This window comes from Tiliqua scincoides, chromosome 1, assembly GCF_035046505.1.
Source record: "Tiliqua scincoides isolate rTilSci1 chromosome 1, rTilSci1.hap2, whole genome shotgun sequence".
Lineage (NCBI taxonomy): Eukaryota > Metazoa > Chordata > Lepidosauria > Squamata > Scincidae > Tiliqua > Tiliqua scincoides.
In genome coordinates, this window is record NC_089821.1 from 264,376,948 (window position 1) to 264,403,440 (window position 26,493).

General features: G+C 47.6%; 1 protein-coding gene across 1 annotated transcript; it reads left to right on the top strand.

The window, feature by feature from the left end:
- The first annotated feature begins 518 nt into the window (after positions 1-518).
- On the top strand, positions 519-25,545 carry LOC136636650 (transmembrane protein 121-like). The gene is made up of 2 exons (XM_066611842.1): positions 519-782; positions 23,863-25,545. The coding sequence occupies exon 2, from the start codon at positions 23,864-23,866 to the stop codon at positions 24,809-24,811; it is 948 nt and encodes a 315-aa protein (XP_066467939.1). The 5' UTR covers positions 519-782; position 23,863; the 3' UTR covers positions 24,812-25,545.
- The last annotated feature ends 948 nt before the right edge of the window (positions 25,546-26,493 follow it).

A 26,493-nucleotide genomic window follows, 5' to 3' on the forward strand; every position in this document is an offset into this window, starting at 1 on the left:
TCCGCCGCCTGCCAGACTGCAGCAGCGGCAGCCCTGGGCGTCCAGGGACCCTCCGCCGCCACCTCCTTCGCCCGGACCGCTTTGCCCGCCGCGATCGGAAAGCAGCGGGGAGCGCCGGGTGGGCGAAGTCTGCGCGCTTCTTCCTCTTCTCCAGCCCGCCCGAGTTTGGCTGGCGGACTGCGCCGCTCCCGCCTCCCGGCCCTTTCCCCCAGGCCTGCGCCGGGCCCCGGGCTCCTCCTCCGGGGCTTGCCCACCATGAGCCCCCTCGGCGGCCCCTGACCCGCACTTCCCCGGGGGAGCCGCGGCTGGGCTCCAGGCCAAGGGCTGCCCGCCACCCCCATGCCCGCCAGGGAGCGGGGCGGGGGCAGAGGGGCCGGCGAGCCGCGCTGAAGCCCCGGAGCGCGGGGGAAGCCGTGCCCGCCCGGGACGCACGGAGCAGGGAGCGCGCAGGGAGAGGGAGGCGCTGCCGCCACAGACCGACCGTGGCGCTCCCTCGCCGCCTGCCTGGGGAGCTCCCGCGATGAGGGGAGGACCCGGGCAGCAGCAGCGCAGCGCCGGGCTCGGGCGGGGAGCGGCGCCCTGGACTGCGAGGAGCAGAGCTGGCCCCACGTCCGCGCGCAGAACTTGCTGAGCAGCCCGGGAGGCGCCCTCGCCCGCCGCTGCCTCCTCGCCCGGCCGGCCCGGCCCGGCTGATGCACTGACCCGATCGCCTCCGGCGCAGCCCTCCCCGGATCAGCCGCGCGGAGCCGGAGAAAGTCGCAGGCTTTCAGGACCAGCTCTAGGTAAGCAGGTTGAGAAAGGAGGGTGCCATGGGGGGGGGGGGGAGTCCGAGCTTTCTTCGGGAAGCGCTCAGAGCCCAAGCCTGGGCATGTCTACTCAGAAGTAAGTCCCATCATAGTCAATGGGGCTTACTCCCAGGTAAGTGTGGATAGGATTGCAGCCTTGGAGCCCATCCTATGCGTGTCTACTGAGAAGTCAGTCCCATTAGAGTCAATGGGGCTTACTCGCAGGGAAGTGTGGACAGGATGGCAGCCTCAGAGCCCAAGCCTATGCATGTCTACTCCGAAGTAAGTCCCATCATAGTCAATGGGGCTTACTCCCAGGTAAGTGTGGATAGGATTGCAGCTTCAGTTAGTTCTACCAAGGCAGACAGGCTGAGCTATGGCCGGATACTGCGGTGTTGGGTACCTCTTGCTAAGGTTGCCAGCAGAAGTCCGGAGGTCTGCTTCAGTATGTGGAACCCCTCCCCCTCCCGCGAATGCTGACAATCCCCAGTGAATTGAGTGAACCTCTGAAAACTCAAAGAGATCTGCAGGCAAAAGGCTGGCAGACACTCCAATGTGATTGTCAGCATTGACTTGGATATGTCAGAAAAGTGGGGAAATATGTTTATTTCTGCTCTCCCCCCCCCCCAACCAAGAATCCACAACATTTATCTGGGATTGGGAGTGGTCTCATGTGAATGCTGAGAGCCACCAAATGGCAAACATTCACTGTAACATTTTTACACTATTAGTTAGGTAGAGAGCAGCAATTCTTTCCTTCTCTCTCATGTACACGTGTGTGCATGTGTGGTGAGGGGAGATCAGTTGTGTAAATGAACAGGCCGACCTTGCTAATTCCCCTGTGTTGAGTGTTTTGGGTGTGTTATGGAGGCATTCAACAATCTGAGTTGCCTTCTTCTCTTTCATTCACACAATCATTTGAGCTTATGGCAACCATGGTTTAATCCTCCCAGGCTGGCTTTCTTCTGTGCTGACAATCACTTAGCTGGGCAATGCACTTCCTCTCCCCCCCCCCTAAACTGAACCTGGATGAGCGTTTCACACCCATTCAGGACCATTCAAAACTCTGCAGTTGTGATTTATTGCCAAAAAAGCAGACCCAAGACCCAAAGGTGGCAGTCACTTAATTGGCTTAGCCCATGGTAGGATAGTATGTGTGGATTCAGAATACTGCCCACCCCAGGCTCAGAGAATTGTGTGAATGAAGTTCAGTGAGCAGAGAATGGGTGGGCTGGATGCCTGCCCTGGAATATTGGAAGCAGGTTCTGCTTGCAAAGGCTGTAGCTCAGCTATAGCACACATGCTTTCTATGCAAAAGGTCTGAGAATCTATCAAGAGTATCTCCAGGTGGGGCTTTCACTATGTGAATCTTTGGAGAGCTGCTGCCAGGCAGTGTAAATAATTCTGACTTACATACCTGTCTGGCTCACTAGAATTGCTTCCTATGTTCATAAGACATGGTGATGACTAGGAGAGTGTTCTTGATCAGCTTTCGGGATATAGTCTTCTTTCCACTAGTCTTTGAACCATCTTTATCTTTACGGCTAGACCAAATGCCTTGTGGCATGGAAGCACAAGGTAAGAAGATCTCTCTTAGCAGTGAAAACCAATAGTTGGTGGGGAGGGGAGTTTAGGAGAGATTATTGTTTTATGACTTACTTGCAATGTTGCTGCCTTCTCATAAAGTAGACTGGGTAATGTTTTACTTACAGTGGGTCAGTTTCCACTGGTGAAATTGTAAATGCTTCACCATCCAATCCACAGAGAGTCCTTGTTTGAAGCAATGAAGGGAGCTGGCTGGTGGTCAGATCTCTTTTCCAACCTTGTGCATTAGATCGCTCTTGTCAGACCATTGGAGATGTGACTTGTCACAAGACAGGAGCTTTAATTCAGTGGTAGAGCACATGGCTTGCATGCACAATGTCCTAGATTCAGTCCCTTCTATCTTTAGTCAGACCGGGGGGAGAGAGGATTTCAGTTCCTGAAAAAGGTCTCTGTGGGAGACACTGGTGAGCCTTTGCCTGTTAGAATAGACAATATGAGACTGAATTGACCAGCCAGTGTAAGACTGCTTCAGATAGTCCCAGGTCTCTGATGGGAACAGAGGAGCTTCTCCCAGAGCTGCATAATGAGCCACTCTGCTAAGTATGCAATGGGGACCCAGCCAAATTGGGATCCCTGCTGTACCATAATTATCTTGAGTAATTCCTGGAGAAGAAAGTGTCTACCCTATTTCCTCTCCTGAGAGATGAAGAGAAGCTTCTGGGATGGCAAGACAAGTGAAGGAAGGATGAATGCCCCAGTGGATGCCCCACAAATAATTATTTCCTGACCGCTGGTGTAAATGTTACATTTGCCACACCGATCAGCTTCCCCATGGTGAGTTTCCCCATCTGTTCTCATGCATTGGAACCATGGCTTAGTAACTTTCCAGACCTGCAACCCATGTTAAGAAAGGTTGCCAGTAAGGGTCAAATACCCACCACACACTGTCCCCAACTCACATGATGATCTCAGATAGAAACATAGAGCAGCCATTTTCAACCACAGTGTTGTGGCACATTGGTGTGCCACAAGTGATTTACAGGTGTGCCATGGGAATTTGGGAGGTCATTAATTAGTAGGGCCAATGGGGGATGTGAGCCTCCCACTGGCAGCATGGTGTGCCTTGTCAATTGTAAAAAAAACCTGATTGTGTGCCTTAACAAATTTAGTGCCTTGTCAGTTTGCTATGAGCTGAAAAAGGTTGAAAATTGCTGACATAGGGTCTCCCTCTTTCATTTCCTGCTTGAAGAGACATTTAACAGGTGAGAATCAACAGGCTGGTGGATCCAACATGCTGTGGGAGAGGGGTGGAGAAATAAAAAATTGCTGGCAAGGGCAGAAGTTGGTGGATTTGGCCCTATGGGCTGTCATTTGATCATCTTTGTAATAGATGATCCAGGTAGAAGGATGAATCCCAGGGCATGCTCTGAAGATATCGCTTCATTAACCTTGCTGAAGCTAAGCAGCCCTGGAGTTGGTCAATGCTTGGATGGGAGACTACCTGCAAACACAACTTGCTTTTCAAAATGTTCATATCCTGTCTTTTCACTCACTACTGAGATGCTCAAGCCAGTGAACAATGTAATTTAAAACAGACTGTACAGCAACTGAACACAACCAGTAATTCAGTCTGCCAAGCTGGTCTGGAGGCAGGGGTTTTATGGGGGTCTGATGTTTCCTTACTGGGTTGAGGGGTCTGCTTCCCACATAAAGGTGAGAGTCAGCTTGGAGGGCAGCCTTGCCCCATGGATTTTTAATCCGCCTGACTTGCTAGTGGGCCAGAACATGGTGTAGAATGTAAGGTGTCAGGGACCAGTGGCTGGTAAACCCAACTGGAGACAGGTACTCAGCAACTGATAAAAAGTAAATAGCAAGACAAATGATTATACTATAATAAAGAATTCAACACCAATCAGTTCATAAGCCTACTGACTGTGTCTGGGATCTGTCTGGGAACTAAAAACCTTAAGGGAAGGGACCAATCTGATCTCTAGGATGAGGGAGCTTTAAACCCTTGGTACCACAATGGAAATGGCCTTCACCCTCATCTCCACCAATTGCATCTCCAATGGTGGTAGGACATGGAGTAGAAGGGTTTCTCCCAAAGATCTGGCAAATACAGCATCTAGACTACTTCTGTCTTTTGCATAGCAGTATGAACCTGTACAGATGTCACTCATTAGCAAAATAATGTTTGCCAATAGAAGTGGTAGCTTCAGACTTGCCCAGAGCCAATGGCACATTAAAATGGATCAACTCTAAAAGAGACCTTGAGGGAGGTGGTTTGGGAGGGATGAGGCAGAACACAAGTGTAAAAATGAATGTATTTATTATTTAAACATTTATACCCCATCTTTCTCTTTGGACAATCAGAGTGTCAAAGCTAACAGTCAATATTTAAAAGCAATAAAACCACCAATAAATACAATAAAAAGACGTAATAAAAATAAAACAAAATACAACCATAAAAACAACCAACCTAACCAGTTCCTAAAGGTGAAAGCAAGCTGGAATAAAAATTGTCTTAAGACCGCACTGAAAGTGTAATACAAAGGATTCCGTTCTTAATTCAATGGGAAGGGAGTTTCATCATTGCACCTAAATAAGTGCCTAAAAATAAAATAATTAAAAATACATTGTATATGTCACTGATTAAAAGCAGTAAATGGCCTGTTTGTTGCCTGTAATAAAATCTTCCACTCACTAGTCACACCTGTTCATTAAGAGTGAGTGATGTGTTCTTAATAAACTAGAACAGGCTATTTGATTCACTGTTCAGATGTCAGTATGAGTGCAATAAGTGACAGGCAGCAGCTTCAGATTCAGTTCTGATAATATGGGAAGGGAAGTGGCTGGTTTATGGGGGTTATACATTTTCCATCCAGGGAGAAGCATGTATCCTGGAGGTACAAGAACAGGTCCCATACAGGTTGTTCATAACCCAACAAAAAGAATGAAAAAACATTCCAGTGCATGACAGAGAGATAGGGAAAATGTATTAGATACACAAATGTGCCTGATTTCTATTGAATGAACCAAATGAACCAGAAACCTATGCACTTTGGGCATAGGCTTCTGTATTGCCTGCTTAACTTGCATTAGGCCCAGAGGATGTCTGACTCCAGGCAGCCTAAGATTAGATTCAAAGCATTTATCACACTTTATGTGCCTTCTCTTTGATCAAGCTGTCTGACAGCTACCCAGGTATTTCCTAGATACCAGGACTGATTGTTCTAATCAGATTTTTTTTTTTAATTTGTCCTGTCTCATCTGCATAAATGTTTCAGAATTCAAATTTGAACCAAAGGCAATTATTGACTCTAAAGCCCATCATTTCATGATGTTTTTATTGCTCAAACATGTGAAAGCTGTTTTTCCATAATCAGTGTACAGCCAGTTCTCGTTATCCACTAGGGTTAGGTTCCTGGAAACTCTAGTGGATAGCAAATTTGTAGATAACAAACCATTGATCCTATGGGATCAGTGGGGTTAGATACAAGGGATACCCTTGTACCCAAGGGGGTGAAGGAGTACCTTCACTGTCATCAGAAGAATCCAGCAGAGACCCTCAGGAAGCCAGCAGAGTGCAGCTGGAAGTGCCAAAATATATCTGAATGCTGCAGAGACCTTCCAGGGGCTGCAGAACCTTCAGAATGGCTCCTGCAAATGGCATGGACCCCTTTGAAATGACCAGAAGCTTCCACTGGCCATTTTAAAGGGCTCTGTGCAGGTGCCATTCTGAAAGTCCCTGCATCTCTGCAAAGCAGATAATGAGAACAGAGTTGCAGATACAGATACGTAACAATTCTACCCCTAGCGGATAAGCGAATTAGCTGATAGCAAATTCACATATAAAGAGAACTGACTGTACCTCTTACCACCTGGATGGTGAGCAGTTTTCAGATGTACCTAACAGTACCTCTTATATGACATTTCAGAAGGAGATGGCCCCTGATGAGAAGGGGAAAAGGGACTTCCCTCTTTAGAAGCCATCTGTTAGAGAGCATTGATACTTTGTAGCTTCCATCTGCCATACCTCGCCTTTTTAGCATCCAGCATTTAAGGGATTAATGATATATTTTCCTTTTTTCTGTTTGTTTTTCTTATATTCCTTTTTTCTTGAATAAACCTTATGTTGCTTGTATGCAGAAACGGAGATAGAGGGGGCAGCGCAGTAAGTACAGCACACTCTGCAAAGCGCCGTGTAAGCAGCCAGTCCTCTTTGGCATCAACACCAAAAAGGAGGGGCCACCTACATGGCATGTTGTGGAGTGTGTGGTACTTTCCATGCCGCCTCCCCCAGCCCAGCTTCTGCCTATTTGTTTGGGGTTGCTGGGTTTTGTCTTGAGAATTCTTCAACCCTAGCCTGGACTCACTTTGTTGTTTGCGTCTTACTTGTATAGTACAGGTTGAGCCTCTTTATTTGCATGGGTTCCCTTTCAAGCACTCACATGGATGGCAAAAAACTATAGCAAATCAATTTAAAAACAAGGTGATTTAAAAACAACCTTGCTGAGCTTTGTGATGTAAGATAAGAGTCATTAAGAAGACAATCCATCAATCACTCCTCCTCCAAGCACTTCACTCAGCCCCTCCCTTCACCAATGCAAAGTGATCACCTTTCTTTCATGTGCTCAGGGGGAAAGGAGGGGTCCACTGGAGAGAGAAGGACTGATGGATTGTCAGCCAGCTGCCCTCTCTCTCTCTCTCTCATTAAGGAGGCTATTGTTAAAGGACTGTTCGGTTTTTAAAACTGATTTTAAAGGGATGCATTTTTTCCCTTCTCCAGGGATCAGCACATTCCTTCTCATTTGCAGGGGCCATTCGTGTTGAGTCAAATCCGTGTATAAAAATCCATGTATAAATAGGCTGGACCTGTATAGTCTTTAGGAGATTAATAGGGAGATTAGAAAGACCCCTTGGATAAAATGAGAAAGTGCATAGCTTCATCTTCTCAGTTTGGCTCCTCTTTGTAATAACAAGAAAAGGAAGAGACCGCCAAACAGGTGCAGAAAAAATAATTTATAATAAATACTGAAAGCCCAGCATTTTTCATCATATAGCCTTCTTTGGGGGCACTTTCTGCAACAATGAGTTCTCAAAATAGGAATGGTATTAACAGTCTGTTCTGTATAAACATGCAATGAAATCGTAGCAGCTATCCTGAATCACAGTGTAAAAGCTGACAGCACAATCCTATGTCTACTCAGAAGTAAGTCCCATTAAATTCAGTGAGATTTACTCCCAGGCAAGTGTCTATAGGATTGCAGCCCAAGTTGCCTCCAGTGCTACCAGGTGCTACAGTCAATCCAGGGCTGGGCACTGAGCACAAGAAATGTGTTGGCTCAACCAGATCAGGCCCATCTGTGACAGCTGTTTTATTGCTTGCACCTTAATGTGTGGAGCTACTTAACGCATTTCTCTTAAAAACCAGTTACACATCAAAGGGGCATAAATTTTGTGCAGCACGATCTATACCAATCCTGCACTTAATACCTTCATGCTCCTGGCAATTTTATCAGTAGATCTGTACAAGCAGCAGAAAGGATCGAACACAGCAAAGACCACGAAAAGGGAACATGTGACATATATGCACGAGCCTGTACACTTTTTTCTACATTGAAAAACATCACATTTCAAGCAGCCCAAAGACGTTTAACTGTTCTGCCTTCTGAAGCTCATCTGGGATTTTTTTCCACACATTCGTTAGCAGCATTGATCCTACTCTGTTTGTTTGCTATGCTATTTTCTGCCCTTGCTTCTAATCTCAGTAGTTGCTTTTGTGGCTTTTTGCTCATCTTTGCTAGTACTCACAGCTTCCCACATCTGCAGTTGTTGATGCCATTAGCTTGTCTTCACAACTACATCACTGAACAAATCCCTGATTCCCCTACCAAATTCATCCTTCCAGTTACTGCCCTTTATAGCGTAGTCTTGAGAGCTAGTAGTGTGTAACATAGCGACTTATAGCATGAGCCTATTCATCTTTCCTCAGAAGGAAATCCCACTAGGTCCAATGGGGCTTATGCTCCAATCCCATACATCAGAGGTTTCCAAACTGGGGTGTTGCAATGCCCCAGCCAGGAACCCCTGTCTCCCTTCTTAAGGGGGGAGCGATGGCTAAGAGCCCAATCCTGGGCTCTGCACCGTGGCTTCGTGCCGCCGCGCACTGTCGCAAACGTGCTACAAGGCACGTTTTTGAGCCTCACCACTAGGCTACCGCCCTTACTAGCCCAGTGCTGGCCAGTGCTGGGCTAGCACTGGGCTAGCACCAGGTTAGTGCAGGGCAGGTGCCCAGCCTCCACCACTCGGCAGTCTCACGGCCCGCCAAGTCATGGCATGGGGAGGGGGCGGGGAGGAGGCATTCCGGGGAGGGGGAGGCATGGGGAGGGCAGTCGGGAGGCGTGATGGGTGCAGGGGGAGGGCGGTCGGGAGGCATGCCGGGGGAGGGAGCAGGGTGGGAGGGAGGGAGGTTCGTAGAACTCCACTCCACGGGGTGCTAGGCGTTCATGTGGGGCTCGCGCCCTACACGAATGCCTTTACTTTATCGCCGACCTTTTGGTTGGAGGTAAAGTGAGTAGCCCCATTGCGGGGCTGCTTCCCTTACCCAGGAGAAGTGGACGAAAGTTCCCTTCTCCTGAGGCGCCACCTGTGGTAGCCCGAGGCACACAGGATCCAGCAGCAGCTGTTCTCGGTGCCGCTGAGGCTGGGCGCCCCGGGCAGCTCAGGATTGGGCTGTAAGGCAGCTACGCTTTTGCCAGAATCGCACCACTGCTAGGAACAATTGGGATTTTTTTTGCACTTCCTAGGGGCAGCACCAGCCTTCTGGCAGGGTGCAGGAGCTTGTGGATGCCTCTGCAGGGCTCTCCAAGCCTCAGAAAGTCCAAAAAAGTGATTGCTACCCACTTGCAGTTTGCAATGATGAAACCGGAAGTGGGTTGCAATCGTTATTTTAATTTTATTTATTTATTTAAAACATTTATACCCTGCCTTTCCCAAAGCTCAAGGCAGCCTACAAAACTCAATACACAGCTGCTTAATAATTCATGCTGCTAAAGAATGTGTGGAGAAACACAGCATGAAATTATAAAATAAACAATTACGATCTAGATCAGTGTTTCTCAAACTGTGGGTCGGGACCCACCTAGTCACAAGCCGATTTCAGGTGCCTCCCCATTCATTTCAATATTTTAATTTTAATATACAGGTTGAATCTCATTATTTGCAAGGGTTCCGTTCCCAGAACTCATGTGGATGGCAAAAATAGCATTAAAGCAAGTCCATTTGAAAAACAGTGACCCTTTGCTGGGTGATTTATACCCAGTTTCCTGGGAGTAAGACCCATTGAACACAATGGGACTTACTTCTGAATAGATATGCATAGGATTGCACCATGGATCCCTTTTCTAATACCCCGTAGCTCAGAATTTGATTTCTTCACTGTTGCTGCATGTTTTGATTGAGCTATTCACCATGACCTCTTTCCTGGTTGGTCAGACAACAAAGACGTAATCAGTATAAATGTGAAGTAGGGATATTTTTTGTCCCAATGTGCATCACTTTATATTTATTGACACTGAACTGCATTTGCCATTTGCTTGCCCTCTCACCTAGTCTGGATGGATCCTTTAGGAGCTCTTCACTTTTGTGGTTTTTATCACCCTGAATACAGGCGTGCCGTGGTATCCGTGAAGGATCTGTTCTGGAACCCCCCCCCCATGGTTAACTGTAACCATGGACACTCTCTGCCTTCAGAGGGTCCTCTGAGCCTGGCAGAGGCTGCACACGTCCATCCGCAGCCTCTGACAGACTCAGACTGAGCCTTACAGTTAAAAAATATGCAACTTCCCTTTTCTTTTTGGAAAACCGGAAGGGATATTTTCAATACCTTATAAGGCATTAGGAGGCCCAGGGAAGCCCTCAGTTGAGGGGGTGCATCAGGGGGAGGTGGTGTAGAACCGATCTGTGGAGAAGTGAATCCGTGAATACAGGGAGGCCCCTGTACTTTGGTGTCATTCTCAAACACACCCCCTTTGCTGTTTACCCCTATCTCCAGATTTATGAATAAGTAAAAAAAAAATTGGTCCCAAAACAGATCCTTGGAGTCCCCACTTCTTGTTTTCCCCCCACTGTGAAAATTACTCATTTATTCCTACTCAGTGGCATCATAATAGGGGTGCAGCCAGTGCAGGCCGCACTGGGTGATACCCTCAGAAGGGGGTGACACCACACTGACCAAGCCTCCATTCAACAATCTTTGGCCCACTCCAGGTTCAACTGCCTCATGCTCTCCTGGACAAGGATGTTTTCACTTCTCATGAGCAAGAACATGAAGCTACTGGGCCCAAATGGAGGTGGTCCAGAGGCAGGCTTATACTGCATTTAAAACAATGTGATAGCCCAGAAGGTCTGGGGCGATGTGATTGCATCGTTATGACCCAAATTCTAAGCACCTTACTCACAATGACATAGCTGTGGCAATGGGGCATGTGCTGCATCCTGCAGTTGGGTTGCAATCATGGAGGCCTTCTCAAGGTAAAGGAATATTTGTTCCCTTATTTCGAAGCTGCATTGCCCTTACCTCAGTGCTGTAAAGTTGGTTAGGATAGAACCCTACTTCACCCCCAAATTTCTGGAACACTGAGTTTGCTGAAGGTAAGCACCGCACCAGGTGAAACCTGCCCTTGAGATGTTTCTGCTCCAGCTCCCTACTTCTTGCTCTTTAACCCGTGACTAATTCATAACTGGGCAAGAGACATTTTTTTAAGTGGTGTTCCTCTTATATTTAGCAGGGTGAGAGTAACTGTCGCTCTTCATCACAGAGTCTTTACTAGTGGCTGCTGTTGGTGTTTTTCTTCATCTTTTTAAATTATGAGCCCTTTTGGGAAAGGGAGCCATTTAATTATTTGATTTTGTCTGTAAACCACTTTGTGAACTTTTTTTTGTTAAAAAGTGGTATATAAATAGTTATTATTATTATTATTATTATTATTATTATTATTATTATTATTATTGAGAGTTTGATTCTGAGTTGGGGGAGGGTATTGGTGCTCTGGCCTTCTTGCCCTGCTGTATAACTTACACAGATTCTTAAAGTGCTGGTTACCTTGATGCTTTGTCGCTGGGATGCGCCATCGCTGGGTCTCACTGAGCTTTTCAATCTCTCCCAGTAAATACTTGATAATATTAGTATTTCTAAGTTTTCAGAGCACTTCATTGTATTATGTTGATGTCTTCCTTACGATAACCCTATAAAGTAAGTATTAACCCCTTGCTGCAGCCAGGGACTTGAGAGTGAGAGGCAGTGCTTTTTTTGTGAAAAAAGGTGCAGAAACTCATAACTTGTTAATCTTTATTTATTTATTTATTTATTTATAAACAATTTTTTATTGGAGAAATAAAATATTTTTTATGTGCTTCCCCCCTAAAGATGAACTTACTTCTGAGTAGACATGCATAGGATTGGGTAGTCCATCTCCACATCCCCTTCCCCCTAGCTACTTTTTCTACACATGGGGGAAAATACTGTGCAGGTGCACTTGTAGCATGTAGTATGTAGTGTGGCACTACTTCGAGGAGAGGAAGCAGTGAATGGATTCCAAAAAATGGCTTACATGAGTTCCACGTAGTAAAATTACTCTAAGCAACTGAAGGAGTAAGAACAAAAAAGGAATTCTTACATGAGAGGGGTCCTTAGGTGCACATAGAAACAGCTATTTTTGCAAACAAGCGATTAAATATGGTTTAATTCAGGTATCAGAATACTCTGTGTCTTTGGGAAGGCGCTTGGCATGCAGTTGTATGTTCTCTGCTGCCCTTAGCAGCTGCTTTGCATTGCTGTAGAGGAGCTGCAAACGCTGGCTGGCGGAGGGCATGCTTGTGGGGGAAGGACGAGGAAGATCTCTGGCAAGGCTGGACAGCATGTTGTACACACGTAGAATCCCTTTTCACCTGCCCTTAGCATGTGAAAACGGGTGCAGATATATATCTCTGCCAGGATTAAGAGCCCAATCCTAGGTATGTCTACTCTGAAGTAAGTCTCATTCTAGTCAATGGAGCTTACTCCCAGGAAAGTGCCTAGGATTGCAGCCTAAGAGCCCGATCCTATGCATGACTACTCAGAAGTCCACTTTAGTGAATGGGGCTTACTGTGGATAGGATGGCAGCCTTAGAGTCCAATCCTGTGCCTGTCTACTCTGCCTCTGTTTTGCTCCCCCCCCCCCGGAATGCCTCCAAAGGGGAGGGGCCCCTGCAAAAAGGTGCCGGAACTCCATCCCCCCACGTTCCATTAGAAAAAAAGCCCTGGTGAGAGGTAACTGCTTGCCGAAGGCCACCTTGTGAGCTCATGGCAGAGGCAAGACTGGAACCAGGGAAGGCCTCATTTGCAGCTCAACAGCCTCCAGACTACACTATATTAGTTGCCATAACTCAAGCTAGGTCATTCTCCTAATTAGTATCTAGATTTGAGAGTCAAAGGAGGGAAGAACTTTCATTGATCAGTCTTCTGTACTGTTTGAGCCTTTGAGGCTTCATCATCGGGCATTATGTATTCTGTTTGCTTGAGTTGCACAAACCTAGTTCTCATCTGCCCTATGCCCCAAGGAAGCTTCTGGAGTAGGGCAGAGCCTCTGAGAGGAATTTTATCAGGGCATATAAGTTTCTTTTGGGCCCTTCCCTTTTCAAAGGGAGAGGGGGTGAATGAGTGTGGGAGGGTGATGACGGGTGGGCAAAATGGGTAGGGAGGGGCAAAACAAAGTGGGGGAGGGTGGTGACAGCCAGAATTGTCTGTGAACATAAGAACATAAGAACAGCCCCACTGGATCAGGCCATAGGCCCATCTCGTCCAGCTTCCTGTATCTCACAGCGGCCCACCAAATGCCCCAAGGAGCACACCAGATAACAAGAGACCTCATCCTAGTGCCCTCCCTTGCACCTGGCATTCTGACATAACCCATTTCTAAAAACAGGAGGTTGCACATACACATCATGGCTTGTACCCCATAATGGATTTTTCCTCCAGAAACTTGTCCAATCCCCTTTTAAAGGCATCTAGGCTAGACGCCAGCACCACATCCTGTGGCAAGGAGTTCCACAGACCAACCACGCGCTGAGTAAAGAAATATTTTCTCTTGTCTGTTCTAACTCTCCCAACACTCAATTTTAGTGGATGTCCCCTGGTTCTGGTGTTATGTGAGAGTGTAAAGAGCATCTCCCTATCCACTCTGTCCATCCCCTGCATAATTTTGTATGTCTCAATCATGTCCCCCCTCAGGTGCCTCTTTTCTAGGCTGAAGAGGCCCAAACGCCGTAGCCTTTCCTCGTAAGGAAGGTGCCCCAGCCCAGTAATCATCTTAGTCGCTCTCTTTTGTACCTTTTCCATTTCCAGAGACTTAGGAGTATGTTTGGATTTCCATATTAATATATCTAACTGCCGACACCATGTGGACAGGTAGATCTGGGCTCTGCATCAGGAAGCATGGTGGACCTGGGCTCCACCAATGACGTGGGCAAGTGTAGCTGGGAGGTCCTGGAGGCCAAATTTAGGCTTTTAGGCAGGAAGCTGAAAGCCAGGACCTCAAAGGTAGCGTTCTCTGAAGTGCTACCTGTTCCACACGCAGGGCCAGCTAGGCAGGCAGAGATCAGGGTGAAGAGGCCCAAACGCCGTAGCCTTTCCTCGTAAGGAAGGTGCCCCGGCCCAGTAATCATCTTAGTTGCTCTCTTTTGCACCTTTTCCATTTCCACTATGTCTTTTTTGAGATGCGGCGACCAGAACTGGACACAATACTCCAGGTGTGGCCTTACCATCGATTTGTACAACGGCATTATAATACTAGCCGTTTTGTTCTCAATAGCCTTCCTAATGATCCCAAGCATAGAATTGGCCTTCTTCACTGCCGCCGCACATTGGGTCGACACTTTCATTGAGCTGTCCACCACCACCCCAAGATCTCTCTCCTGATCTGTCACAGACAGCTCAGAACCCATCAGCCTATATCTAAAGTTTTGATTTTTTGCCCCAATGTGCATGACTTTACACTTACTGACATTGAAGCGCATCTGCCATTTTGCTGCCCATTCTGCCAATCTGGAGAGATCCTTCTGGAGCTCCTCACAATCACTTCTGGTCTTCACCACTCGGAAAAGTTTGGTGTCGTCTGCAAACTTAGCCACTTCACTGCTCAACCCTGTCTCCAGGTCATTTATGAAGAGGTTGAAAAGCACCGGTCCCAGGACAGATCCTTGGGGCACACCGCTTTTCACCTCTCTCCATTGTGAAAATTGCCCATTGACACCCACTCTCTGCTTCCTGGCCTCCAACCAGTTCTCAATCCATGAGAGGACCTGTCCTCTAATTCCCTGACTGTGGAGATTTTTCAGTAGCCTTTGGTGAGGGACCGTGTCAAACGCCTTCTGAAAGTCCAGATATATAATGTCCACGGGTTCTCCCACATCCACATGCCTGTTGACCTTTTCAAAGAATTCTATAAGGTTCGTGAGGCAAGACCTACCCTTACAGAAGCCATGCTGACTCTCCCTCAGCAAGGCCTGTTCGTCTATGTGTTTTGAGATCCTATCTTTGATGAGGCATTCCACCATCTTACCCGGTATGGATGTTAGGCTGACCGGCCTATAGTTTCCTGGGTCCCCCCTCTTTCCCTTTTTAAAAATAGGCGTGACATTTGCTATCCTCCAATCTTCTGGCACCGTGGCCGTTTTGAGGGACAAGTTGCATACCTTAGTCAAGAGATCTGCAACTTCATTCTTCAATTCCTTAATAACTCTTGGGTGGATGCCATCAGGGCCCGGTGACTTATTGATCTTTAATTTATCAATGAGGTCTGAAACATCTTCTCTTTTAGCCTCTATCTGACTTAACTCCTCGGTCAGGAGGGGCCGTTCGGGCAGCGGTATCTGCCCGAGGTCTTCTGCCGTGAAGACAGATGCAAAGAACTCATTTAATTTCTCTGCCATCTCTAAGTCTCCTTTTATCTCCCCTTTCCCTCCCTCACCATCCAGAGGGCCAACTGCTTCTCTGGCGGGTTTCCTGCTTCTAACATATTTGAAGAAGCTTTTATTATTCCCCTTAATGTTGCTGGCCATGCGTTCCTCATAGTCTCGCTTGGCTTCCCGTATCACCATCTTACATTTCTTTTGCCACAGTTTATGTTCCTTTTTACTCTCCTCATTAGGGCAAGACTTCCATTTATGGAAGGAAGCTTCCTTGACCTTCACAGCCTCTCTAACTTGGCTGGTTAGCCATGCGGGCACCCTCCTGGATTTAGTGGAACCCTTCTTTCTTTGTGGTATACACCTCTGCTGGGCCTCTATTACTGTTGTTTTAAGCAGCCTCCATGCACTCTGGAGAGATTGGACTCTTTTTACCCTCCCTTTCAACCTCCTTCTAACCAGCCTCCTCATTTGGGGGAAGTCTTCCTGTCGGAAGTCAAGGGTTTTTGTTAGAGATTTGCCTGGTATTCTTCCCCCAACATACATGTCAAAACGGATCGCAGCATGATCACTGTTCCCCAATGGCTCAGTAACGTTTACATCTCTAACCAGGTCCTGCATACCGCACAATATTAAATCTAGAGTCACCTATCCTCCGGGGGGTTCCGTGACTAGCTGCTCTAAGCCATAGTCATTTAGCACGTCAAGAAATCCGGTTTCCTTATCGTGGCCAGAACACAAATTGACCCAGTCAATATGAGGATAATTGAAGTCCCCCATGATTACAACCCTGTCCCTCCTTGTCACCTCCCTGATCTGTTTCCTCATTTCAAGGTCCCCATCTGATTTCTGGTCTGGAGGACGATAGCACGCCCCCAGTATTACATCGCTGCACAAGCCTGGTAATTTAACCCACAGAGATTCTACGGTGGAGTCGGACCCACCTTCAATCTCTACTTTGCTGGATTCTATCCCTTCCTTAACATAAACGGCCACCCCACCTCCAACACGCCCCTGCCTGTCCCTCCTGTAGAGTTTATAGCCTGGGATTGCAGTATCCCACTGATTCTCCGCATTCCACCAGGTTTCCGTTATGCCCACTATGTCAATGTTTTCCCTTGTCACCAGACATTCCAGTTCTCCCACCTTTGCTCATAGACTTCGGGCATTCGCATAAAAGCATTTGTACACGGAATGCCCCAGGATGGGCTGCTTATTCGCTCCTTTGTCCCCGCATCCTCTCATTGTGCCAAACCGTTTATCACATCCCATCACGCTACCTTTCCCAATTTCTTCTCTTACTCTGCCTTTGTCTTGTAGTTCTCTAACCTCCCCATAGGGATGAGGAGTCCCGAACCGGATGCCCCTTGGCTCCTGTCCGCCTTCCCCCAGGGATCAGTTTAAAAGCTGCTCTGCCACCTTTTTAATGTTATGCGCCAGCAGTCTGGTTCCATTCTGGTTCAAGTGGAGCCCGTTCTTCTTGTACAGGCCCCGCTTGTCCCAAAACGTTCCCCAGTGCCTAACAAATCTAAACCCCTCCTCCCTACACCACCATCTCATCCACGCATTGAGACCCCTGATCTCTGCCTGCCTAGCTGGCCCTGTGCGTGGAACAGGTAGCACTTCAGAGAACGCTACCTTTGAGGTCCTGGCTTTCAGCTTCCTGCCTAAAAGCCTAAATTTGGCCTCCAGGACCTCCCAGCTACACTTGCCCACGTCGTTGGTGGAGCCCAGGTCCACCATGCTTCCTGATGCAGAGCCCAGATCTACCTGTCCACATGGTGTCGGCAGTTAGATATATTAATATGGAAATCCAAACATACTCCTAAGTCTCTGGAAATGGAAAAGGTACAAAAGAGAGCGACTAAGATGTTTACTGGGCTGGGGCACCTTCCTTACGAGGAAAGGCTACGGCGTTTGGGCCTCTTCAGCCTAGAAAAGAGGCACCTGAGGGGGGACATGATTGAGACATACAAAATTATGCAGGGGATGGACAGAGTGGATAGAGAGATGCTCTTTACACTCTCACATAACACCAGAACCAGGGGACATCCACTAAAATTGAGTGTTGGGAGAGTTAGAACAGACAAGAGAAAATATTTCTTTACTCAGCATGTGGTTGGTCTGTGGAACTCCTTGCCACAGGATGTGGTGATGGCATCTGGCCTGGATGCCTTTAAAGGAGGATTGGACAAGTTTCTGGAGGAAAAATCCATTACAGGTCACAAGCCATGATGTGTATGCGCAACTTCCTGATTTTAGAAATGGGCTATGTCAGAAGGCCAGATGCAAGGGAGGGCACCAGGATGAGGTCTCTTGTTATCTGGTATTCTCCTTGGAGCATTTGGTGGGCCGCTGTGAGATACAGGAAGCTGGACTAGATGGGCCTATGGCCTGATCTAGTGGGGCTATTCTTATGTTAAAATCTTTTAAATATGGAAAAGCATTGTAGAAAATTAGCATCATCATACTTAAGTTCAAATAGAATGGAAAGTGTCTTGTGCATACCAAAACTGACTTCTGCAGCAGCTGTAGTCTAGCAGCTGTGTCCCTGAGCTCCTACACACTCCTTATAGTAAGTGGATCCACAAGCCAAAGAGCTACTTTAGCAGGCCAGTTTCCTCCCAGGTTTGAGGTGGTGTTAAGGAATGTCATGTATGCATTCTTCATCCTGGCACATATGGCTTGCGACAGCAGCGACTACTGCGCACCCTTGGTAGTGCCCCCAGCACCCCATGCAGGCAGCAAGTCCAGGTGAGGTAGGAAAATGTAAGATCCTAAGAAATTTCTGGGCCCCCTCCTTTGATTGCTGGGCCTCCTTTTTGACCCTGGGTTGGGTACAAATTATCCCCTTTACCCCCCTGTCATGAGGCCTGGAGTAGGGATACTGAATGTCTTAGACCCAATCAGGGGGATATGTCTTGGAAAGTAGGTGCTGGGACCAGTTCACAGTGACAGGTGGAATGACTTTGCTGAGGGGGTGGCATTGCCCAGGCCAAAAGCTGCATATATGGACTAAGTCAGTCCCAGTGGGACTGCCATCCAATTGGGTGCTCCATTCACACATAAAGTGAATTGGTTGGGGGCATTATTTACGTAGAGCAGGGAGTAAAACCTGTCCCCTCCTTCGTTTTACCTCTCAGAGCTCCATAGTTTGAAGCTGTTTTCTCCCAGCCTGTATGATACTAGAAATGAGCCCACGCTGATAGAAAAATTGCTTGAAGTCCAATGATATAAGACTAGGGAGGAGAAAAGTTGCATTCCAATCCTCTATCAGTGATTCTCAAACATTTCTGGAGTTTTATTCTCGAGGTAAGTCTTGGCAGGGGCAGTGAAGTGATCCCCAGGATTGCATTGCTAATGTGGATGACAGGGGGGTGCTTTTACTTCCTACAGGCTGCAGGAGTTGTGGGGAGCCCTGCGCACAAAGTGCTTTGCAAACTCTTCTTTTCAATGTTCCAAGCCTTGGGGAGCCCTGTGGAGAGCTGCTCAGGGTCCCTTGCAACTCCTGCAGCAGCCTGTAATAAGCAAACGCACCCCCTCCTGTGGTGGGGCAGCAGTCACGGAAGCCTCCTCAAAGTAAGGGAATGTTTGTTCTCTTTCCTCAAGGCTGCGTTGGCACTGGAAAGTTCGATAGGATTGGGCCCTGTGAGAGGCCCAGAGCACTCGGATGCTCCCAAAGGGTGTCTGAATATAAATAGCAAGTCAGGCCCAGAATATCTTATCAGCATCCCTGCAGTGTTGGGTGAGGGCCTCACAGATCACAGCAGGGGCTGAATGATTGGAAGGCACTTGGCATCATTGCTCCAGAAATGCGTTTCTGAAGAACCTTCGTCCGTTTTCTTTTTTAATTGTTAGAGAGACTCTCATCTCTTTCCATTTCCACTTGTTTTCCACTCAGCATGTCATTCCCTCGCAGACTATCCCCACTGTGCTATCGCCTAGTAATCTTCAGCCTCAGCCTTTTGCTCATTCATTCTGACAGAAGGTCTCATTGCAACAGAAGCAGGCAGGCCTTGGAATCTTAAAGATAACCTTAGCTGCAGCCTTAACAAAACTCACCGTTCCCATAATCATGCGGAAGCAATAAATGTGGAAGAGCTAGAGGAACAGGAAACATAACACGTTTGCCTGTGACGGCTGTGTTTCAGATGCCATTCAGCTCAGGATGATGTGACCACAAATTTACCATCTCATTTACAACAGCTCATGTCTTGAATTATTTAGTGTACAAAACCAACCATTGTTTTCTTTTTTCCCCAAAATGTGTAAGGTAACCAACCCTGGTTTTGAAAAAGTCTTTCCAAACATTGCCTTCAAGGAACCCTTTTCATCTTGAGGACCCTCTGCACGTCTACCATGGAACCTAGTGTTTTGGAGGGGATTCTGGAACATAGTCTAGAATGGACAGTTCACGTGGAGTGCCAGCCATCAGGACCGCTGAGTTTATTCACTGCTTTGCCTTATCTGAGACTGTAATATAGTATATACCCAAAATTCTCCTGTGGTTGCACAATATAGAGAAAGAGAACATAAGAACAGCCCCACTGGATCAGGCCATAGGCCCATCTAGTTCAGCTTCCTGTATCTCACAGCGGCCCACCAAATGCCCCAGGGAGCACACCAGGTAACAAGAGACCTCAACCTGGTGCCCTCCCTTGCATCTGGCATTCTGACATAGCCCATTTCTAAAATCAGGAGGTTGTACATGCGCATCATGGCTTGTACCCCATAATGGATTTTTCTTCCAGAAACTTGTCCAATCCCCTTTTAAAGGCATCCAGGCCAGGCGCCATCACCACATCCTGTGGCAAGGAGTTCCACAGACCAACCACATACTGAGTAAAAAAAATATTTTCTTTTGTCTGTTCTAACTCTCCCAACACTCAATTTTAGCGGATGTCCTCTGGTTCTGGTGTTATGTGAGAGTGTAAAGAGCATCTCTCTATCCACTTTATCCTTCCCATGCATAATTTTGTATGTATCTTTGATGAGGCATTCCACCATCTTACCCAGTATAGATGTTAGGCTGACCGGCCTATAGTTTCCCAGGTCCCCCCTCTTTCCCTTTTTAATGATAGGCGTGACATTTGCTATCCTCCAATCTTCTGGCACCGTGGCCGTTTTGAGGGACAAGTTGCATATCTTAGTCAAGAGATCAGCAACTTCATTCTTCAATTCCTTAATAACTCTTGGGTGAATGTCATCAGGGCCCGGTGACTTATTGATCTTTAATTTATCAATTAGGTCTGAAACATCTTCTCTTTTAACCTCTATCTGACTTAATTCCTCAGTCAGGAGAGGCCGTTCAGGCAGCGGTATCTGCCCAAGGTCTTCTGCCGTGAAGACAGATGCAAATAACTCATCTAATTTCTCTGCCGTCTCTAAGTCTCCTTTTATCTCCCCTTTCCCTCCCTCACCATCCAGAGGGCTAATCGCTTCTCTGGCAGGTTTCCTGCTTCTAACATATTTGAAGAAGCTTTTATTATTCCCCTTAATGTTGCTGGCCATGCGTTCCTCATAGTCTCGCTTGGCCTCCTGTATCACATTTCTTTATCTCCTTCTTACATTTCTTTTGCCACAGTTTATGTTCCTTTTTATTCTCCTCATTAGGGCAAGACTTCCATTTACGGAAGGAAGCTTCCTTGTCCTTTACAGCCTCTCTAACTTGGCTGGTTAGCCATGCGGGCACCCTCCTGGATTTAGTGGAACCCTTCTTTCTTTGTGGTATACACCTCTGCTGGGCCTCTATTACTGTTGTTTTAAGCAGTGTCCATGCACTCTGGAGAGATTGGACTCTTTTTACCTTTCATTTTAACCTCCTCCTAACCATCTTCCTCATTTGAGGGAAGTCTGCCCATCGGAAGTCAAGGGTTTTTGTGAGAGATTTGCCCGCTATTTTTCCCCCGATGTGCACATCGAAACGGATTGCAGCATGATCACTGTTCCCCAACGGCTCCATAACATTGACATCTCTAACCAGGTCCTGTGTACTGCACAATATTAAATCCAGAGTCACCTGTCCTCTGGTGGGCTCCATGACTAGCTGCTCTAAGGCACAGTCATTTAGCACGTCAAGGAATCCAGTCTCCTTTTCGTGACCAGAACACAAATTGACCGAGTCAATATGAGGATAATTGAAGTCCCCCATGATTACAACCCTGTCCCTCCTTGTCACCTCCCTGATCTGTTTCCTCATTTCAAGGTCCCCTTCCGATTTCCGGTCTGGAGGACGATAGTACGCCCCCAGTATTACATCGCTCCACAGGCCTGGTAATTTAACCCACAGAGATTCTACGATGGAGTCGGACCCACCTTCAATCTCTACTTTGCTGGATTCTATCCCTTCCTTAACATAAACGGCCACCCCACCTCCAACACGCCCCTGGCTGTCCCTCCTGTAGAGTTTATAGCCCGGGATTGCGGTATCCCACTGATTCTCCGCATTCCACCACGTTTCCATTATGCCCACTATATCAATGTTTTCCCTAGTCACCAGACATTCCAGTTCTCCCATCTTTGCTCGTAGACTTCCGGCATTCACATAAAATCATTTATACATGGAATGCCCCAGGGTCAGCTGCTTATTCGCTCCTTTGTCCCTGCATCCTCTCACTGTGCCAAACCGTCTATCACATATCATCACGCTTCCATTCCCAATTTCTTCTCCTACTCTGCCTTTGTCTTGTTGTTGTCTAACCTCCCCATCCTCGTCCCATAGGGATGAGGAGTCCCGAACCGGATGCCCCTCGGCTCCTGTCCGCCTTCCCCCAGGGATCAGTTTAAAAGCTGCTCTGCCACCTTTTTAATGTTATGCGCCATCAGTCTGGTTCCATTCTGGTTCAAGTGGAGCCCGTCCCTCCTGTACAGGCCCACTTGTCCCAAAACGTTCCCCAGTGCCTAACGAATCTAAACCCCTCCTCCCTACACCACCGTCTCATCCACGCATTGAGACCCCTGATCTCTGCCTGCCTAGGCTGGCCCTGCGCGTGGAACATGTAGCACTTCAGAGAACACTGCCTTTGAGGTCCTGGCTTTCAGCTTCCTACCTAAAAGCCTAAATTTGGCCTCCAGGACCTCCCGGCTACACTTGCCCACGTCGTTGGTGCTGACATGCACCACAACCGCTACCTCCTCCCCAGCACTGTCTACCAGCCTGTCTAGACGAGAAGTGATGTCCACAACCTTCGCACCAGGCAGGCAAGTCGCCATGCGGTCCTCACATCCGTTGCAAGTCCCCCTCTCTATGTTTCTAATAATTGAATCCCCCACTATAACAAGCCCCCGAACCTCCTCCCGCTGAGGAGTATCCAGAGTGTGTTCAGATATGGGCCCATCCCCTGCAGAAGGGGTCCCCCCCAAGGGGACTGTTTTCCTCCTCTCCAGGATGACGTCCTTCAGACTTCCCACCCAGGCAGCTGAGGAGCTGCATGCCTGAGGTTGGGACGAAGCCTGATCATCCCCAGAAGTCTCCCCGTGGTCCTTCTCTGCCTGCCTTTGCTTCTCCAGGTCGGCCACCAAGGCTTCAAGGGAGCAGACGCGTTCCCTGAGACCCTGGAGCTCCTTGCACCGAGGACACACCCATGACATGCCCCAGAGGCATATAGTCATACATGTGGCACTCGATGCAGAACACTGGATAGCCCCCACCCTGCTGCTGGCTGTCTGACTGCATAGCTTTTTTGTTGTTTTTATTTAGGGGTACTTTTAAAAACCCTACACTGGTTTGCTGCCCTCTTCGCAAGGAAGGGGAAGGGTAGTATCTGGGGCCCTGGCTTCCTCGCCCTGCTGCTGAACTCGCCCACATGCTAAACTCGCGGTGCCTTACCTGGCACTTAGCTCCCAGAGGCACTGGGGGTCCCAGAGGCCACGCGCTCCTGCAGGGAGGCTCACGCGATGGCAGGCCCTAGCTTTATACTCCTGGCTGGCTCCTCCTCCCTCCCTCCTTGCTGATTGATAGGGGGGCTGGTCTTCCCAGGTGTGATTACAAAAGCTCAGGAAGACAAAAGGAGCAGCATTGGCAAGCTGGCTTTCAGGGAAGCTTGTCCATTATTACTTATCTTCTTGTTGAGGAACCTCCTGCAAGGAACCCTTGAGTGCTCTAGATTAACATGGTTTGAAAAAGAATGGTTAGAGCCATGCTGGATTCCTCCTTTTCTTCTAAACATAGATCAGTACATCAGAGGTCCCACTTCTCCTCATCTTGAATGTGAGCTAGGAGACACAATGTTTATAAAAAAGAACTAAAAGGCATTACTAGGAATCATTCAACTCCTTTAAAATTAGTTACCTATTTTAAGGTGTTGAGGCTGTTAGAATTTTATTTTTTTTAATCTTCTGTTGCTTGTACAGTATTTGTCTTGCTTTTACCATTTTTATTTGTTTTATTGTTTTAAATATTGATTGTTAGCTCCCTTGAGGCTTTCACAAGAAGGCAGGACATACATTGATAGACAAACAAACGAAACAACTATCCTCATCAAAAGCTGTGTAATGCACAGTATGTCAGGCATGAGAAGAATGCAGGTTGCACAGAAGTCCTACCTACGTGACTAATGTGTCTGTCTGTGTGTCATTATTTCAGGATGGTTCCTTCCCCACCCATTAACAAGCCCCATGTCTGCCTCTCCACCACACTCATCATGAGCAGCATGGTGCTGATGGACGCCTATCTGGTGGAACAGAACCAAGGCTCCAGAAAATTGGGCATCTGCATTATGGTCTCAGTTGGGGACATCTGCTTCCTGGTTGTGCTGAGGTATGTGGCAGTGTGGGTTGGGGCTGAAGTGAGAACTGCAAAGCGTGGCTACGCCATGATCCTTTGGTTCCTGTATGTCTTTGTGCTGGAGATCAAAGTCTACTTCATCTACCAGAACTACAAGGCTGACCGTAAAAGCTTGGACCTCATGGCCCGCAAGGCATTGACTCTGCTGCTCTCTATCTGCATCCCAGCCCTCTATGTGCTGCTAGTGGCTACAGAGCACATGGAGTATGTCAGGACGTTCAAGAAGAAGGAGGACCTGCGCAACCGTCTCTTCTGGGTGATTGTTGACATGCTGGATGTGCTGGACATTCAGGCGAACCTCTGGGAGCCCCAGAAGAAAGGGTTGCCCATCTGGGCTGAAGGCCTGATGTTCTTCTATTGCTACATCTTGCTCTTGGTCCTCCCTTGCGTCTCGCTGTGTGAGATCAGCATGCAAGGGATTGGCATTGTGCCGCATCGCATGATGCTCTACCCAATGCTCAGCATGCTCACCATCAACATCACCACCATCTTCATCCGGGGAAGCAATATGGTGTTCTTCAGGGATATCCGGGTCTCTGGAATCTTCATGGGGAAGAACGTGCTAGCCATTGTCCTCAAGGTCTGCATGTTTGTGCAGTACAGGAAGCATTTGCACCATGTGCCGGCAGGATCTGGCGCAGCAGAGCCTCAACACTCCACCGCTTCCCAGCCACAGCCTGTCATACAGCTACTGAAACCCCAGAATCAGACTCCGTGTCCTGAGGGGCTGGACCAGGAAAACACATGACATGCTGTATCCGCACATCAGGGAACACCTTCGGTCTGTGATCACTAGGATCAAGTGCAAAAAAGAACAGAGCCTGCTGAGCCCCACGTAGGCAGAGCTGGTCCTTCCAGAAAGCCTGTGAGTGAATGACCTCCCCCTTCCTCCCTTGCACAGACACGCTGGTGGTCACGTCCTGGACTGAGAAAAAGTCGCGAGGAATAGAACCCAACCTTGACACCGAGGTGCAAGCTGGCAGGCCACAGAGACTGGGTGGGTTCCTGGAGAGTAGCAGCCATGGGACTGGTTAGTTGCTCAATGGACAGCTGGTAGTGGCAAAAGATTAGCTCCCTCCTTTGCCTCTCACATATTCAAGTCATTTCTGTGACAGGAAGTTGTTTTGGAACATAGCCTTTTCTATTGCCAGGGGTATTTGGGGGAATATTGGGACTGTCCAGCTGCTTCAGGAGATTTTTTCCCCTGATACTTTGTGGGGGTGTGTGTGTGAAACACCTGTGCTACTCCTATTCTATACATACTTTTATAGTTTTGGTGACCCTCCTTTCTGGGATGGTGAAAAAACACTGTACCTGATGCCTACCCCCTTATGTTCCTTGGAACTTCAGGGGTGCCTGGGGTGAGGGGATAGGTTTTGCATTAGTTCCTGAGTCACCTTGTCTCCCTCCTGTGGAAACATGCTGGGTCATGATCCTTTTTTTGTTCGTTGATACTCTTTCCAATAAAATGAAAGACAAGTCTTGAGGTTTTCTGATGTCTCTCTGCGTATCTGCCTCACCATAAGATGTGGTGATGGCATCTGGCCTAGATGCCTTTAAAAGTGGTTTGGACAAATTTCTGGAGGAGAAATCCATGACAGGTTACAAGCCCTGATGTGTATGTGCAACCTCCTGATTTTAGAAGAGGGCTACGTCAGAATGCCAGATGCAAGGGAGTGGCACCAGGATGCAGGTCTATTTTTGTCTTGTGTGCTCCCTGAGGTATTTGGTGGGCCGCTGTGAGATACAGGAAGCTGGACTAGATGGGCCTATGGGCTGATTCAGCAGGGCTCTTCTTATGTTATGTTCTTACGCCAGTAATTGTCAGAATCTGTGCCTTGTGCTCTCCCTCAGAATGAGAAAATTATCAGTCACCCACAGTTCCCATGTTTCTCCATGATCATGTTATTGCCCAATTTTAAGTCCTTTCTAAGAAATCCATCTAATACTGTTCACGGTTTTTAATTCTGGGTTGAAAATTCTGTGTTCATTCATCCAGGTGGGAGAAAACACACCCTTTTTGAATTGAGGAAGCAGGTGCAGCCGTTCTTCCAAGCAATATTCTCAGTCTGTCAGTGTTTCTCTAACCTGATAACGTCAGTTATAGCTGTTCCTGGTCTCTGAAAATGAGAGAGAAAATTGGCAAGGTGTTCTTTTTTACCAAGCAAACTTTTCCTGGTGCAGGAGTGTTCAAGGTTTCAATCTAAATAGGGTGAGCAGAAGCAAAAGAGGACAGAGTCTTGTATCTCTCCACCTTAATAATTTCCATCAATCTCCTCATTTTGTTCTTGCACCCAGCAGCTATGAATGTTGTCTCAGAATTAACAGACTATTCCTACCTAAAATGCCCCTTGCACCAGTCCAATCTTTTGTGTAGAGGTGTTTGTTTCCAGTGAATAAGATAGGATTAAACTCTAACTCTTACTGAAC

Excerpts from the sequence above, each read along its gene's own strand:
- LOC136636650 (XM_066611842.1), top strand. The coding sequence starts at position 23,864 with ATGGTTCCTTCCCCACCCATTAACAAGCCCCATGTCTGCCTCTCCACC.